The following is a 16244-nucleotide window of genomic DNA, read 5'->3' as shown; positions in this document are numbered from 1 at the left end:
GTTCTCCATGGCTGGAGGACTTAGAATGTCCACCTCAGATTTCACACTTTTTATGGATTTGGCAGAAGATTTGCCAGACTTTTTGCCAGACTTTTTGCCAGACTTCTTTCCAGACTTCTTTCCAGACTTCTTGGCTGACTTCTTTTTGCCTGCCTATTAAGTCAAGATATTTAAATCAAATAGACATTGTGTTATTGTATAAGTGACATCAAATAATAATATTGTTCACAATACTGATCTTTCATTTATATGACATGCACACTAAATAACTCAAAGCAATGACAAAGAACCATACTTTTTTTAAGCCAAATAAAATTTCACAAACAACATATTTGGTTTTCTTGAAGCACCCAGTCCATCAGGTTGGCTCCACCACCCACATACAGTACTTCCAAGTTACTTTCTACTGACAGCTTACTGTGGACAAATATCAAAGGACACCTTTCTTTGTTGTCAAACTAATATTTGTCTTTCAAGGCTATAAAAAAAATGTTCAAATCATCCCATTTAACTAGAATTTAACGGAAACTGTTTATTGACAGAATGCATCTTTTTCACTGAGAAAATGACAATCAACCCTAATGTCCAAGATATTTTTATGGATTAAACTTCTTTTTAATTTCTCTCACGACATTTTGAGACCAGTCCAGGTCCCTTCATCAGTTCACCTGATGAAGGGACCTGGAACTGATGAAGGGACCTGGACTGGTCTCAAAACGTCGTGAGAGAAATTAAAAAGAAGTTTAATCCATACAAATATCTTGGACATCAATGTACAACTTCTAAATGCCACTGAAAGAAATCAACCCTAAGTTAGGGTACAGATACACACCATATTTTCTAGATGATTTTGTACCATTGATAAATCTCAGTAAACACAGGTAAAGGTTGGAGATGGGCGTCCCAGGTCGGCCTGATGATGCTTCCCCCCAGACACCCCAGTGATGCAGCGACTGCTTCTGTCATGAGTTCTGAAACATACAAATCCAAACAGTAAGGGTTTGGGAGCATTAACTTCTTGGGTTATTCACTTGTAGCTCACCTCACAGAGGGTCAGGTGAGTTTAAAACATGTGTGACTGAATCCATGTCCTCAATTATCTGAAAGTCAAGTGAGCTTACGTCATGGCCCGATTTTCTGTCATTTAGCAGCAGTTTTCTGCAGTTACCCCTGTATGTCTCAGTCTCTGAACTGTTACCAAGTGCATCTCCTCCACCCGGCCCTTTCTGTAATGTAAAATCCCCAAATGAAGCAAGTCTAGATTGTTCCCTGGTCAAGGAATTAACCATATCAGTGATCTCAGTGGGGCTCCCTTTCAATTTAAATAGAGCTGTGTGTTTCTATCAGAATTATATATTTTCAGAGACTAAGCAGTTGCAAAGTTCACTTTGAATGTGGACAAAAGTCAAATTACATCTCCATACCTCCATCTCCCTTCCTCCTCTCTCCTCCCCCCCCCTCTCTCTCTCTCTCTGACGTGTATTGTTATTAAATGGGTTATAAAGCAGATCTAACTATCACACTACTGTTGTTTCATTTTTATGCTGCCTATTTTATATTTGTAACTTGATTTCATGGTATACATTCTTTTCAAAGCTCTTAATTTCACTACAAACATCCAAATACAGACAATTGTACACCCAAACAATAAGGTATCAATGTCGTATAAATTGTAAAAATTATACCAGCATATGTGTTTTATACAATAATCATAAACATGATGCTTGTCATTTTTGTTAATGAAGAATGATGGTTCAGTCAGTTGATAACATTGGATAGGAGGCCCTCATCACTTGACCTTGGGGTCATCAGACAACACTTAGTGCACTATGTGCAATAACAGAATATACCTTTGGAAGTGAGCTGCCACAGAGGCAAGTCAAACCTGCTGACGACTGTGTAACTAAAGGGAGATAACTACTACTGATAATTATTGTCATGTCTGAAATGGTGTTATCCCACCAAAGGCCGATCAAGTCATATGGACCCGTGAAACAAATGGAATTGGAAACAAATGCAGGTACGTAGAAAATCTCAATGTCTGTTTCTGACTAGATTATATCTATTTTTAGCCTAATGAAACAGGCTTGTTGTGACAAAACAGACACTGAGAAGTACAAAACTCACAAAAAACTGGACATATTTTCTGTCTATATTCATTAAAACATGCAAAACCATGAATTCTCATTATAACTGTTATCAAATGTTAGCTGTGATCATGCACAACTATAATTTTATTCACATTTCCACGCTGAATGTGTACATTAGGCAGTCTGCAAACATTGCCACAATCAAATCAGAAGCATGTGTCAAGTATTATTTGTCTAGTTAAGGCTTATTTAAAAGCCTAAAAGGTTGATATGTCAAAAGTTGTTACTGACTGACAACAATGCAAGGACAGATTGAGGCTAGTTAGACTTAGACTCAAGCACATTTGTCAGACATATAAAGCAGAAACTACCACACACTCCATACTTGTCATCAAAGTAGAATGTAGCTACCTTATGTTGTTGATTACATTGCCATTACCAGTCAGTGCCAATGAACTTCTGGCTTCCCTTGTCGGAGTGTCCACCTTTGTCATCTTATTAGTTTTGAAGTTTACAAGTACAAATTGCTGTCAGCTTCCAAGCCTTCTTTCACCTGATGAAGGAGCAAGGATATACTCCAAAACATTGTGTTCCTCATAGTACTGAAGTTGACAGCCATAAATTTGAACCTTTTTCACTTCCAAATGCCACTTAAAGACTTGAGTGTAGTGTAGTTTTAATGAGTCCAAATAATGAGGTTGATAATCACACTATAGTCCGTTCGGCTCAAAAACGGACCAATGAAGCAACCTAACTTGAAAAATAATAAACACATAATCCTCAATGAAACGCTGATCATAATCAAAACATCAGACCAACTCTGTGATTTATTTGCAGAATTTATGTCCTAAAAATAAAAAAAATAAGTTGTTTAACAAACTATTATTAAAATTTTGACACAGTTCACTATTTGTTACGAAGGAGGAGTTACAATATAGGCAGTTACAATAATTTGTTATGAGGTCCGTGGACAAACATTTGTAAATGTTTTCATCTTCTCGTACCATTGATTTTGAAATTCATGGATTCCGTCGTGTTTGGTGCCGGCTGTTCTGGTGTACAAGTAGTGAGTTCATTTCATTATTATACCAATGACATCAAGGAGAGATGACATGATCACCATAAACAAAACTATGAACTCAATTTTTGCGAGTCTACATAGGATACAACATCTCATAAACAAATCAAGTCATGTTTTAGGACATATTAGTAACACTGATGACTGTTCAGTAAAACCTATTCAGTGCTTCATAACACATATCAAAGAATGAGTCATATGAACATACAATACTGTTAAAAGTGTTGTTGGTAATTGTGGCCTTGGTGCTTCAGACAGGTCCTCTTCATAAGGCTTATTTATTCCTTTAAGGATATATATTTCTGAATAATGACTGCTGGTGGACTGGAAATTCAATCAAATTACAAAGACATCTCACAATATATTTTCATTATTCGCAAGTCTTTCTGATTGTTTCATCATAAACAGTGTTTTTTCAACTTGTTTTGCGGTTTTCTTACCCGAGTATTGTATACAAAAGGATTGCCATTGTTGGTTGATAGCCTGAGCCCACCCATTCCTAATCAGCTGGGTCACCTGTACCCCAAAAAACCACAATGAAAATTTAAATGAATTTAAAGTTTGTTATTATGAAATGATAATGTAAATTCTGGAAAATATCTTTAGTACTGCCAATCACCAAAAGTCTCAGCTATTTGGCATTGATTCATCAGATTTTCAGTGACGACATCGTTTGTTTTGTGTTTCACATAACAAGAGTGTAAACTCCAACAGTGTAAACTTCTTGCTAGACTTCCAAACACTTTGCAGTTACTGTGATAAAATGATTACATCATAAAAAATATTACACCAGGGCCAACTCATTTCCATTTATTGTTTTATTGTTGTTTCCATTTATTGTTTCATTGTTGTTTAAAAACAAGGCCAGTGAACAACAGCTGAGACCACTGGTTGCTGTGTTTGAACTGCTTGTGTCTGATACTGAATGTGTTGGTTTCTTGTCTAAGGAATAATCCCAATCAACATATTGAGCGAAATTTTAACTGAATATTTGAAATGTATAATGAATGATTGCATGGGTTTACACTGAACTGAAAGGGCTCTGAATGTACAAATGTGTCAAAACAGTGCTTTGAATTAATGGCACCCATATGTACGCTAGAATATGTCCATTTAATGCAGTAAATACAATATAAACATATAATTCTGTTGTTTTCACAGTCTATGTTTTGTGTGTACTTTGAGTAAGGGTGGTCCAAATGTGTGTCCGAGTTAGTGAAATAAAGTATGAATATTCCAAATCATGTTTGAATTTTGGTGGGTATGAATTTTTAAGGATATGAATAATTTAGTATCAATACTATGCACTGTTTTTTTGTTTACATTCTGGGGGAAAAAAAACATATTTTCTTGTATTATTATCATCAACATTTCATTATTTTAGTTCTGTCCACACCCCTTTTAACCCATTAACCCCCTTGCACTCCAGTAGGGTGCAGATTTTCAAAGTTACCCTAAATAATTACTTATAAATACTTTTTGACAGATGTTGCTGAGCTTCTAGATAGATAATGGTATTCAATAATGTAGTAGTTTGTTTGGGAGTTATTCCCTTTGAGTTGGTGTTTGGAGCATTGGCCATGGCCACGTGTGAAAGACCAAAATGGCGGTGGTGTTGAGACGTTCAGCATTCATTCAGTGTATTATAAAAATAGGCCCCTCTGTCTGACATTAACTAACTTGACAAATGATACCATAATGATGGGTTACTAAGTTCCTGTTGTTCATAATTATAACCTCACTTTTAGGACACATAGAAAACTGAAATTTAGTGTATCAGCATTTTCAGTATAAATAATAAGCATGGATTGGGATAGAGAACTTTGACAATGGGCCATTTTCAGGAATATTAGCTATTTTCTGAATTTAGAATGGGCCACTGCCCTTGTATCAATAGTAAACTTCAAACTTTTAATGGGCCATTTTTTATTCTAATGTGCAAAATGGCCCATGGCCCCTGCCTTTCCCAATCCCTGAATAAGTTTCATTATCATTATCAAAGTCTGGCAGAAAATTCCATCACTAATGAAGTTTCCCTTTGAAGTTATCCGTTTCCTTCTTTGCACAATAAAGTAATGGCTGCACCGTTCTGCATGGCTAAATGTCATTCCATCGCTAATATGCTACAACTTACAAGTATTGTTCAGCAACAAGGGAAATTTGTATGTTGAAATTTTGTATGCTCAACATATAATGAAACATTTTGAAATACTACCATCAAATTTAGAGATAGACAAAGTAAACTATTTTTAACACACTTACTATGTCATGCAGTACCACAATTGCAATATGAGTTTTTAGCCAATACACATTCCTACTGTACACCATTCTCATTTGTATTTAATAGGGCAACATTTTTTATTTCTGTATCTCTCATTGCCCGAATGTAATTTGGCTGTCGCCCTAAGAAGAACAACAGTTTCTATATTTCCGCTGACTCAAATTCAGAACCTACCAACTACTCATTCAACTGCATATTTCCTGTGTCAGTGCTGGGATGAAGGCTGTAGGTTTAGTACAAGTGAAAATTGACAAGAAGGCTACGTGCTAGGTGTTAATATTCTTCTTTCTTTACATTATATTTATTAATATACTATCATATATTAAAGATTGACAAAACGTTTTAATGACCAATGTGTCTAACTTTGTGACAGTAACATCTCATGCAATCTATTTTCATGCATTTTGTACTGCTTTGCTGTTCTCTGCTGCTTTTGCTTGAAGTTCAATCCTTGTTATGGATTCAAATTTGACAAATTTTGTTGCATATATGTTTAAATTCCTGACTGTCAAAGAAATCAGAAGAGGTGTTTTCTTATTTTCCAAGTGGAGGTGTCCCATTGCCACTCCAAAAAAGGCCAAATAAGGCAGAATCAAAATTGCAGATGTTTTTTTTTTTCTGATGTAGAAAGACGTCTTGAACGACTCAAGATTTATTATTCTTAGCATCCTTTACACGTTCCATTAGTTTTATCATTAAAAGGTGCAAGATAACTAATTTGATTTTTTTCCCTTGTAACTCTGTGATTTGTTGTATGTGCGACTCCCATTGTTGAGTTAAGATTGATATACATTATGAAAGACTAGTTAGCATACAAACTAAATTTTGTTTGAATGGTTGTAACGATATTTGCTAGAATTGCCAATTTGCCTGAGCCTTGTCCTCTGGGACATCAACATGGCTAGATGATACAGTTTGATTGATTAGTTTTTTCTACTTGCACAATTCTCTTCCACTGGATACTGACAAAGGAAATAAAATAAATGGATACAAAGATGCCACCCATGATGTTGATATTGCTGTTAGCCTTGTAAGATCCACGAAACGGGCACCGACCCAGGATCTGTTTACCCTGGTTACTTTACAGGGTAAAACAATCCTCTCAGTAATTAACCTCAGCGCTGCGAGTATGGCCCACTGTTGATTGCATTAGATGGTCAGAATGTTCAATTATACATCGGTCATGAGCGGTAACTTACCATAGCGTTAGATTCGGGCGAATGTGATGAATAAATAATGTTATGGCACCTCTTGTTTACACCGTCACGCACAGGCCGCCATTACGAGTCATAGTTTCTATGGTTACAGACTTCCAAGAAGTGAATACAAATAAGGATCTTAAAATAATCAGCATAATTGTGATTATTCTGCATAAGTGTAGACTAGAATAGATACCATGAAAAGTTTAGTTTTTTTGTTGCAAACTTATAAATATAAGGTATAATCATATGTGACGTCACTTCCGTGTATGGCGACGTCGACGAGGGAACATTTCAAGGTTGTGTCCATTAATATTTTAGAAAATATCTCATATTTGCAGATCATTATTTTATCTTTGTGTCATCCCATAACACTAAACAACCATTTACCATATTGCTACACTAATTGCTTTCAACATTTCCGCTTCATTTCTGAGCCTTTTCCAACAATAAATCCAATGTCCGTTCATGAGAAAGAGTTCCGAAAAGCATACCAACTTCCTCAAATTATTTTTTGTCGTTCAAACACTTCATTGCTTCCTTTCTGAAGTCTCTGTGGTTTTGTTCAATGTCAGCGTACAATATTTTAGCCTGGTACTTTTCTACAGCATGACATAGTAAACTATAAGATAGCTGACCTAGATTGTCGATATTTCAGCTGAATGAAGGCGTAGGTAATACAGTGCAATATTGGTGTTGATCTGAGTACATCATGGTTGCCAAAAGTGCTAAAAACTCTGTGGATCAAACAGGGTAGAAGTGTACAAATCTCCTGTTGTATATTGAAAAATATGTCATTTTGTAAGTAACTTTTAATACAAATTTGTGCACACCAGAATATTGATACATGATGACTGGAGGCTTGAACAGTTGCCAACTGGATTTTCGACAGTCACGACAAGCTGATTTGACAGGCTGATTACAACGTAGAATTAATCCACACCTTTGGGGCGGTGGGGTAGCCCAGTGGTTAAAGCGTTGGCTCGTCACGCCGAAGACCCGGGTTCGAATCCCCACATGGGTACAATTTGTGAAGCCCATTTCTGGTGTTCCCTGCCGTGATGTTGCTGGAATATTGCTAAAAGCGGCGTAAAACCAAACTCAGTCCGTCAGTAATCCACACCTTTAGAAATAACAATGTAACAACATTTTCCTTTGGTCATGTTTTCAATTGGTGGTCTAAGTTGTTTGGGTGATGAGGATAAATGCGGGAAGATATGATTTATTCAACAAATGAAAAAAACAACGCTTCCAACTTTGTCGATTCATGAGTTCCCCTTGTTGGATCTTACACATGGTTTTCCATTGTTAGCGCTGGAGTGATTCATTAGTCTGGAAAGAAGGAAGAATTATTGTTAAAAAGAATACTACTTGTGGAATGTCATGTGAAACAGAGTCAACATGGTCAAGACTGCAGTTACACAAGCCACAATTTGAATAGATTCTATATACTTACAAACAAATATTACTGTCTGAAATTGCTAATTAAAAATTTTTTGAAGTGGCAGTTAACTTATCTCCTCAATCTATCATTCACTCACTCTCACTTGGGAATACTGACCATGCTATAATCCCTGATAATGGACCAAACTGATTTATTTGAATATGAGTATTATCAATCAGTTAACTGTTATAACTCTAGTGCTGTTGTTCTCCACAGGTGTCTGTCATCCTTGAATGATTAGCCTGCTTGTGGAAACAACTAAGTGAGAATCTGCACCATGGAGGATGGGCAGGTGTCCCAGCCTCACTCTGATCATGGCTACAGCTGTGGAGACCCTTCCTCAACTGCATCCCCACAGATCAAGATGCCTTTTCTGGAGAAGCTGCTACAGCTGCGAGAAAAGCAGTTGTACTGTGACCTGGTGATTGAAGTAAAAGCAGTCAAGTTTTACTGCCACCGGGCTGTAGTAGCTTCCTGGAGCCCCTATATACACAGCATGCTCAACATGAAGAACATCGAGAGAGAGGTCATCAAGATCAATTTCAACAATGTCAATGTCTTCGCTGCAGTGCTGGACTACATGTACACTACTGCCCTTGACCTCCGAGAAGTAAATTTGATCCAAGTGTTGCATTTGGCAACCAGTTTCCAGGTCCAGCCACTGCGGGATATGTGCGAGGGATCACTGCGCTGCAACCTTCATGTTGGCAATATCATCAGTACGTTCCAATTGGCACGCAAGTTCCAGCTCTCTGGCTTGGAGGACTACTCTCTGACCTATCTTCAGATGCATCTACCTGAAGCCGTTAAACAGAATGATTTCCTTAATCTAAGTGCTGTGCGCTTCAACACTTTCTTGTCAAGTGGGTATGTGATAAACTTGAAGCCAGAGGTGAAACTGTTCCTCATTATCAGCTGGCTTGGCTATGATGTGAAAGAGAGGGAACAGTATTTTGTGGTGCTACTTGGTCACATAGATTGGTCCACTGTAGCAAATGACTTCCTAATGGAGATAAGTCAAACTGAGAACTTCTTCACCACCAACGAGTCCAGTTTGTACCTCCTTCTTCAGACACTCCACAGCTCTGGGATATCGTTGGGACCATACACCAATGCCTTCAGTGACCTCCGTAGCAAGTACTCCTACCTCCTGTCCCAAGTTGTACAGAGCAGTATTTGGAAGACAGCACCTGAAGTGTTCTCTCCGGTGACTGTGTGTCTGGTACCCCAGCAGCAGGGGGCACGGCCAAAACCTGTCAATGCAGGCCTCTCAAATGTGGCTGTGCAGACAGATAATGACTCTGGTCCTAAGCTGCAGCAGCAGGTGAATAGTCAAATGCTTTATGTCACAGATATGTCAGAGGAGGACAGGCACTTGGTGCTGAAGTCAGAGGAAGGATCTGTACCTGAAGCTATTCAGCAGACATCGGCTTTGACAAGATCAAGCAGTGATTTACCGAAACGGAAATCCAGTGGGCGTAAGAGTTCCAAACCAAAGAAAATTCCAAGGACGAAAAAAAGACTGACCAAAGGTTTGAAGAGATCTAGGAGACGAAAAGCATCCTTGAGAGGGCTTGAAGAAGAACCTGATACTGTGACAAGGAGAGAATCTACCAGGGTTCCTAAACCTGTTGTGTATGATGAGTTTGATAATGGTGATGAAGTTAATGATGATGAGGACAATACAGTGGAAGAGCCAGAAGAATTGCTGGGAGATGATGAAAATGATCCTGACTTCACTGCAAGAGGAAAACAAGATGGGGCTTTGTCTCCCAGTCGTGAATGTGATGGGGAAAATGAAGAAGAGTCCAACTTCCACAAATTAGCTCAGGCACTACATCTGCAGCAACAAGATGATGAAGAAGAGGAGGAGGAAGAAGATGAGGAAGAGGAGAATCATGGATATTCGGGTCAGCAAAGGAAGCGAAAACGAGGACGTCCAAAGAAGGGCACAGAACCTATTAAACCAAAATGTGAAAAGTGTTCTTATATTGGCAAAAATGAACAAGCACTAAGAAATCATATGAGAAGGATTCATGAGGAAGGTTTAGCATTTAAGTGTGCAATGTGCCCTTTTGAGTGTCAGTGGAGCAAGGAATACTATACCCACTGTAAGGAACATTATGGGGAACCGCCCTACCATTGTGACTTTGAAGATTGTAATCAGATATTTGATAAGATCCATCTGCTGTTGAATCACAAGGACAGGCACACCGATGAAAGGAGATGGGCATGTGATCAATGCCCTGCTCGGTTTCGGGCAAGGAACAATCTTACCTCACACAAGCGATCTCACACAGGTTTGATCTAGTTTTCAATATGTTCAGCATGGTCATTAGAGATGTAGCAATACGATGAGGATGCAATATGATACATATCCCTATAATATTGGGATCCAATTTGTATCCAAATACAGTACTCCTATTTTGTAAGTTCATATTCTCACCCTTTCTGCCGGTAAATCACAACCCTGAATCATATGTTTTTAGACAGCAAACATGGGATATTGTAGGGAGAAACATAAACCGGTAAATTTGGGGCACCATGAAGATTTTTCTTTTCAAAGTCAACCAGAAAATCTTTAGAATTACTTTTCATATGTTTTACCCCGTGTTGTATCTCTGAGGTACTAGTACATCGAGGGGCATGTCATGGAGGGTTCAAGGGGTACCCTGTGTAGTATGTGAGGAGTGTGGAAGTAGTACATCGAGGGGCATGGTATGGTAGGTTCAATATGTTCAAGGGGTACCCCGTGTTGTATCTCTGAGGTACTAGTACATTGAGGGGCATGTCATGGAGGGTTCAAGGGGTACCCTGTGTAGTATGTGAGGAGTGTGGAAGTAGTACATCGAGGGGCATGGTATGGTAGGTTCAATATGTTCAAGGGATACCCCGTGTTGTAACTCTGAGGTACTAGTACATCGAGGGGCATGTCATGGAGGGTTCAAGGGGTACCCCATGTTGTAACTCTGAGGTAGTAGTACATCGAGGGGCATGGTATGGAGAGTTCAAGGGGTACCCCGTGTTATATCTCTGAGGCAGTAGTCCATCGAGGGGCATGGTATGGAGGGTTCAAGGGGTACCCGTGTTGTATCTCTGAGGCAGTAGTACATCAAGGGGCATGGTATGGAGGGTTCAAGGGGGTACCCTTGTATCTCTGAGGTAGTAGTAGTACATCATGAGGGCATGGTATGGAGGGTTCAAGGGGTACCCGTAGTACATCGAGGGGCATGGTATGGTAGGTTCAATATGTTCAAGGGGTACCCCGTGTTGTATCTCTGAGGTACTAGTACATTGAGGGGCATGTCATGGAGGGTTCAAGGGGTACCCTGTGTAGTATGTGAGGAGTGTGGAAGTAGTACATCGAGGGGCATGGTATGGTAGGTTCAATATGTTCAAGGGATACCCCGTGTTGTAACTCTGAGGTACTAGTACATCGAGGGGCATGTCATGGAGGGTTCAAGGGGTACCCCATGTTGTAACTCTGAGGTAGTAGTACATCGAGGGGCATGGTATGGAGAGTTCAAGGGGTACCCCGTGTTATATCTCTGAGGCAGTAGTCCATCGAGGGGCATGGTATGGAGGGTTCAAGGGGTACCCCGTGTTGTATCTCTGAGGCAGTAGTACATCAAGGGGCATGGTATGGAGGGTTCAAGGGGTACCCCATGTTGTATCTCTGAGGTAGTAGTACATCGCGGGGCATGGTATGGAGGGTTCAAGGGGTACCCCGTGTTGTATCTCTGAGGCAGTAGTACATCGAGGGGCATGGTATGGAGGGTTCAAGGGGTACCCCATGTTGTATCTCTGAGGTAGTAGTACATCGCGGGGCATGGTATGGAGGGTTCAAGGGGTACCCTGTGTTGTATCTCTGAGGTAGTAGTACATCGAGGGGCATGGTATGGAGGGTTCAAGGGGTACCCCATGTTGTATGTCTGAGGTAGTAGTACATTGAGGGGGGGGGGGGTGTTCAAGGGATACCCCGTGTTGTATGTCTTAGGTAGTAGTACATCGCGGGGCATGGTATGGAGGGTTCAAGGGGTACCCCATGTTGTATGTCTTAGGCAGTAGTACATTGAGGGGGGTGTGTGTGTGTGTGTGTGTGTGTGTGTGTGTTCAAGGGATACCCCGTGTTGTATCTCTGAGGTAGTAGTATATGGAGGGGCATGGTATGGGATCACTCCATGTGGATGTGGTCTATACATTGTAAATTATGTACAGGATGTCTTCAGAAGTAAGTCTAGTTCATATTGGTGCTCATTGCTCCCATCGTGTCCGTAATTACCCTACACCATGTACATACAGTACTGGTACCAACATGACCAAGTGCTTACTTACTACTGTAACATGAACTTCAGTGTGGGTTGTAGCTACATTTATGACCCCATCGGATGAGCCAGGGTCATCAGGCTAAGGTTGCATTCTGGTTTCTGACTGGAAAGTATTTTGACTGTTTAGCACAGTCAAGCTGCCATCATGGCTACTAAACACAAAGGTGAGGTGAAATTGGGTTTAACGTTGTACTTGAGAATATTTCGCTCATATGACGACGTACTAAACACAAAGAACAATGGCGATAGTGTTTATATATGAAAGTTAATCAGTGTTTATACATTCTTCTTCCAGAACATTCTGTATGTACTCTTTGTTTTTTATAATATTGCATTTCATCCTTTATGTAGGTGAGAAGCCATTTGAGTGTAACATCTGTCATCGAAGCTTCGCCACAAAGAATACAATGAACCAGCATAAAGTGACACACAGCGATGACCGCCCATACTTGTGTGACACGTGTGGCTTTGCTACGAAGTACCAGTCTCACCTCATAGCACATCGGCGGATACACTCAGGTACTGAACTAGCTTAGATTTGTGTATTTGTGGCTGTGTCACATAATCCAAGATATTCCCCTGCTATCACACAGATATACTCATCTGATATTTCTCTTATTAATACACTCTCAAGATGTATCTTCTATTAATGTGTTAAAAGATGTAAAACTGTACAAGAATATATCCTGAATGAAAATTGCATGATGATGACCATGATTCTGATGGTGCCATGTACATTATTTCCCATGCTTATCCTTCAAATTCTTGGCATGCTATACTAATAGATTATAGAGTAACATCTATCTAGTCTCTGAAACGAACAGGTTTTACAGTTGCTAGGTTGTCTCAATAAAACTTTGTTCAATTTCTGAAACTGTGGTAATCTAGACTTGCCAACTGTTATAGAATAGCATGGGGTGTATTGGATATCTTGTTTCAGTGTCTGTAAGGTAGACTAAGACTAAGCTTGTTTTGTACAACTGGACCCAGGAACTCAACTCCACTCTGAAACATTAAATCAAATTTGCATATCCCTTGGCCAACAGCAGTAAATAGGCACCTTATGGTATGAGTCGTGGGAGTGTTAACTTGATATATCAGTAGGGGTTGTATAATCCCAGGGGGCTGAATTAAATTGAAGTGTGTTGGCATAGGTAGTATAGTTGTACTGTACCACATTGTTATTTGCTCTGAGAAAATGTTTCATTTACATTTGGCAAAACAGTCGTGATCTTATCCCGTGATTTTTTATGTTCTATAATTGGTCATTTGGTGTTTGAATGTTTATGTGGACCAACGATTGCGATATTTGTGTAGTTCTAACCCATACATGCACTTGTTCTAAAAAGGTGAGGTGAGGTGAAATTGGGTTTTACGTCGTACTTGAGAATATTTTGCTCATATGACGATGTGCATGCGTGTGTATGTGTATGAGCAGCTGCTCGTACTAGCCCAGACTGAAGCTGGTTTTATAGTGCTAGCCCACTGAGATACTATGCTGCAGTAAAGCATGAATACCCCACTCAGACACATTATACTGACTCCGAGCCGACCAGTCCTTGTTGTACCCATTAATGCCGAGCGCCAGGCTGGGACCAACAAGTACCATTTTTTAACGTCTTTTGGTATGACGAGGTCGGGGATCGAACCCGCGACCTTCCGCTCTCCGGGCGGACGCTCTAACCACTACACCACAGAGGCAGTCCTGTTCTGAAAAGTGCCCCACACTTATACCATGTGTACATATTTTTAGAGGCTCACTGATTGTTGGTTTTTACACAACTTATGGCATGTGTTCTTGCTTCAGGTGATGTTTACCACTGTCACTTCCCCCAGTGTACCTATGTTACCCCCAAAAGAAGTCAGCTGAAAGCACACATGCGTTCACATCTCGGCATTAGGCGACATGTCTGTCCGACTTGCGGCAAGGCATTCGTGGAAAAAAGTCATCTAGTAAGACATGAGAGAATCCACCTTGACCAAAAGCCATTCAAGTGTAATGAATGTGACTATAATTCTGCCAGGATTGACAAACTGAAAGATCATATTCTCCGACACCATGGGTCAAACAGCCCAGAAAAGTCCAAGTACCCAACTGTGCGGCGACCTCGTAAACCAAAATCCAGTGCCTGGCCTGTGAACGTTGTGCCTCTTCCTCATCCCCCACTTGCAGACCAAACAGAGGATCCTGCAAACCCCATGAAACAGAATCCTCAGCCCCTTGTGTTGTCAGAACATGGTTATGTGAGAATGACTGCTCCAACTGAAGATGGTTCCCAAGTCCAACATGGACGACATCCGGGTCCAGTGCTGGACATTCCACCAGGTCTGAGTAGTCAGCAGCAAAGTATGACAGCACATGTCCACCAGCAGGCAGCCATGTTACACCCACCTCCCCCCTCCAAGTGGCCAGCACCCCCCAGCTATATCCTCTCAGTCTCCGGCCCCACCTCACATGCAGGTTCTTCCCACTATAGAATCTGTGTCAGGTGCACCAATGACATCCTATGTTGTACCAAGCACCTCCTCTGTACTTGTCTCATCACATCAGCATCAGCAGCACCCTCATCAACATCAACAACACCAGCATCAACAACAACATCAGCAGCAGCAGCAACAACAACAACCTGACTATGGAGGTCTAGGAGCTTTCATGGCTCTCTTCTGATCATGATGTTCATGGGACTTTCTTCCAGCTACAGGACACAAGACAGGAGATTGTCTAGAGCTTCCTCAAGCTGTTGTTCATACATTGTTAGGGTTAGGGTGGCAGGTATCTTTTCTTGTTGACAATGGTTACCATGTTTATTATGCCTTGGCCCACCATGACTGATGAGCATTTGAATGGAATGGGGTTTTTTTTTTACATGAAATTACTGAAAGGGCAAGGGTATTGAGATGCAATTTGTTACATTGGGTTGTTTTTTTCCAAAACATTATTCATGTACCTTTATATGTTTTTAACTTCATGTTATCTGGGACCAGCATTCAGTTGATAGGTGTAGATCATGATTATTACAGATGAGGTACTGGCAATGCTAGATCATACCTTCCTTATGCAAAGTTCATACCACATGCATACACCTATATTTGCTTCTTTTACATATGTAGACAAGCAAACAGACCAATATTACTTTGAGCAGAGAAAAGGAGGAAACAGTTTTTGATCATATTCATACTGTTGTTAGCTGATGGATGTTATAGCGCAAACATATCATGTTAAATGAACTAATATCTGTGAAGTACATTAGATAAAATATTACTGTTATTATTACTGTCCTGAGGAGAATCAAGCTTCCAGTTATCATCTATCACTTCAAATGACACCGGACTGAAATACTGTCCCAGTTTTTCTCTGCTGTCAACAATCATAAGAACCATTCCACAACTGGATATATAGTTCATCCTTTTAAATGTTGACAACTTGATCATTCTGCAAAGTGGTTCAGGAAACGGAGGATTAATCTCTGTGTCTGAATGAACTTTCAGTTTTGCATTATGATTGGAACAATGTCAAAATTGTGCTTGACACTATGAATAAGGTGTATAGTAATGCTGAGGTGGCAAATAGTTATGTTGTATGAAGATACTTGACTTGGGTAGTCAGGCGCGCTAGTACGCATAATCCGTTGGGGGAATTCTCCAAAATTGCACATGGTGACAATCAAATGGGAATTGACAAATGAAATGTGGTCTGTATTATTCTAGGATTAATAGTGAGGAATCGTGATCATTCTTATTTTTACAAACATTAAATCTACGGCATGTAATATTTTGGAGTGATTGATGGCAACAGGTCTGTTGTAGTGTATACCTACAAATCA

At 40.0% G+C, this 16244-nt stretch overlaps 1 protein-coding gene across 1 annotated transcript; it reads left to right on the top strand.

Annotated features, from left to right (window-relative positions):
* The first annotated feature begins 6907 nt into the window (after positions 1-6907).
* LOC124288025 (zinc finger protein 792-like) lies at positions 6908-15892 on the top strand. Its single transcript, XM_046724559.1, has 4 exons — positions 6908-6947; positions 8309-10392; positions 12772-12939; positions 14228-15892. The coding sequence occupies exons 2-4, from the start codon at positions 8370-8372 to the stop codon at positions 15049-15051; spliced, it is 3015 nt and encodes a 1004-aa protein (XP_046580515.1). The 5' UTR covers positions 6908-6947; positions 8309-8369; the 3' UTR covers positions 15052-15892.
* Positions 15893-16244: the final 352 nt, after the last annotated feature.

Source organism: Haliotis rubra, unplaced genomic scaffold, assembly GCF_003918875.1.
Source record: "Haliotis rubra isolate DU_JTF1 unplaced genomic scaffold, ASM391887v1 Scf111, whole genome shotgun sequence".
Taxonomy (NCBI): Eukaryota; Metazoa; Mollusca; class Gastropoda; order Lepetellida; family Haliotidae; genus Haliotis; species Haliotis rubra.
Note: the sequence above shows the minus strand (reverse complement) of the source record. Positions and strands in the feature narration are given on the sequence as shown.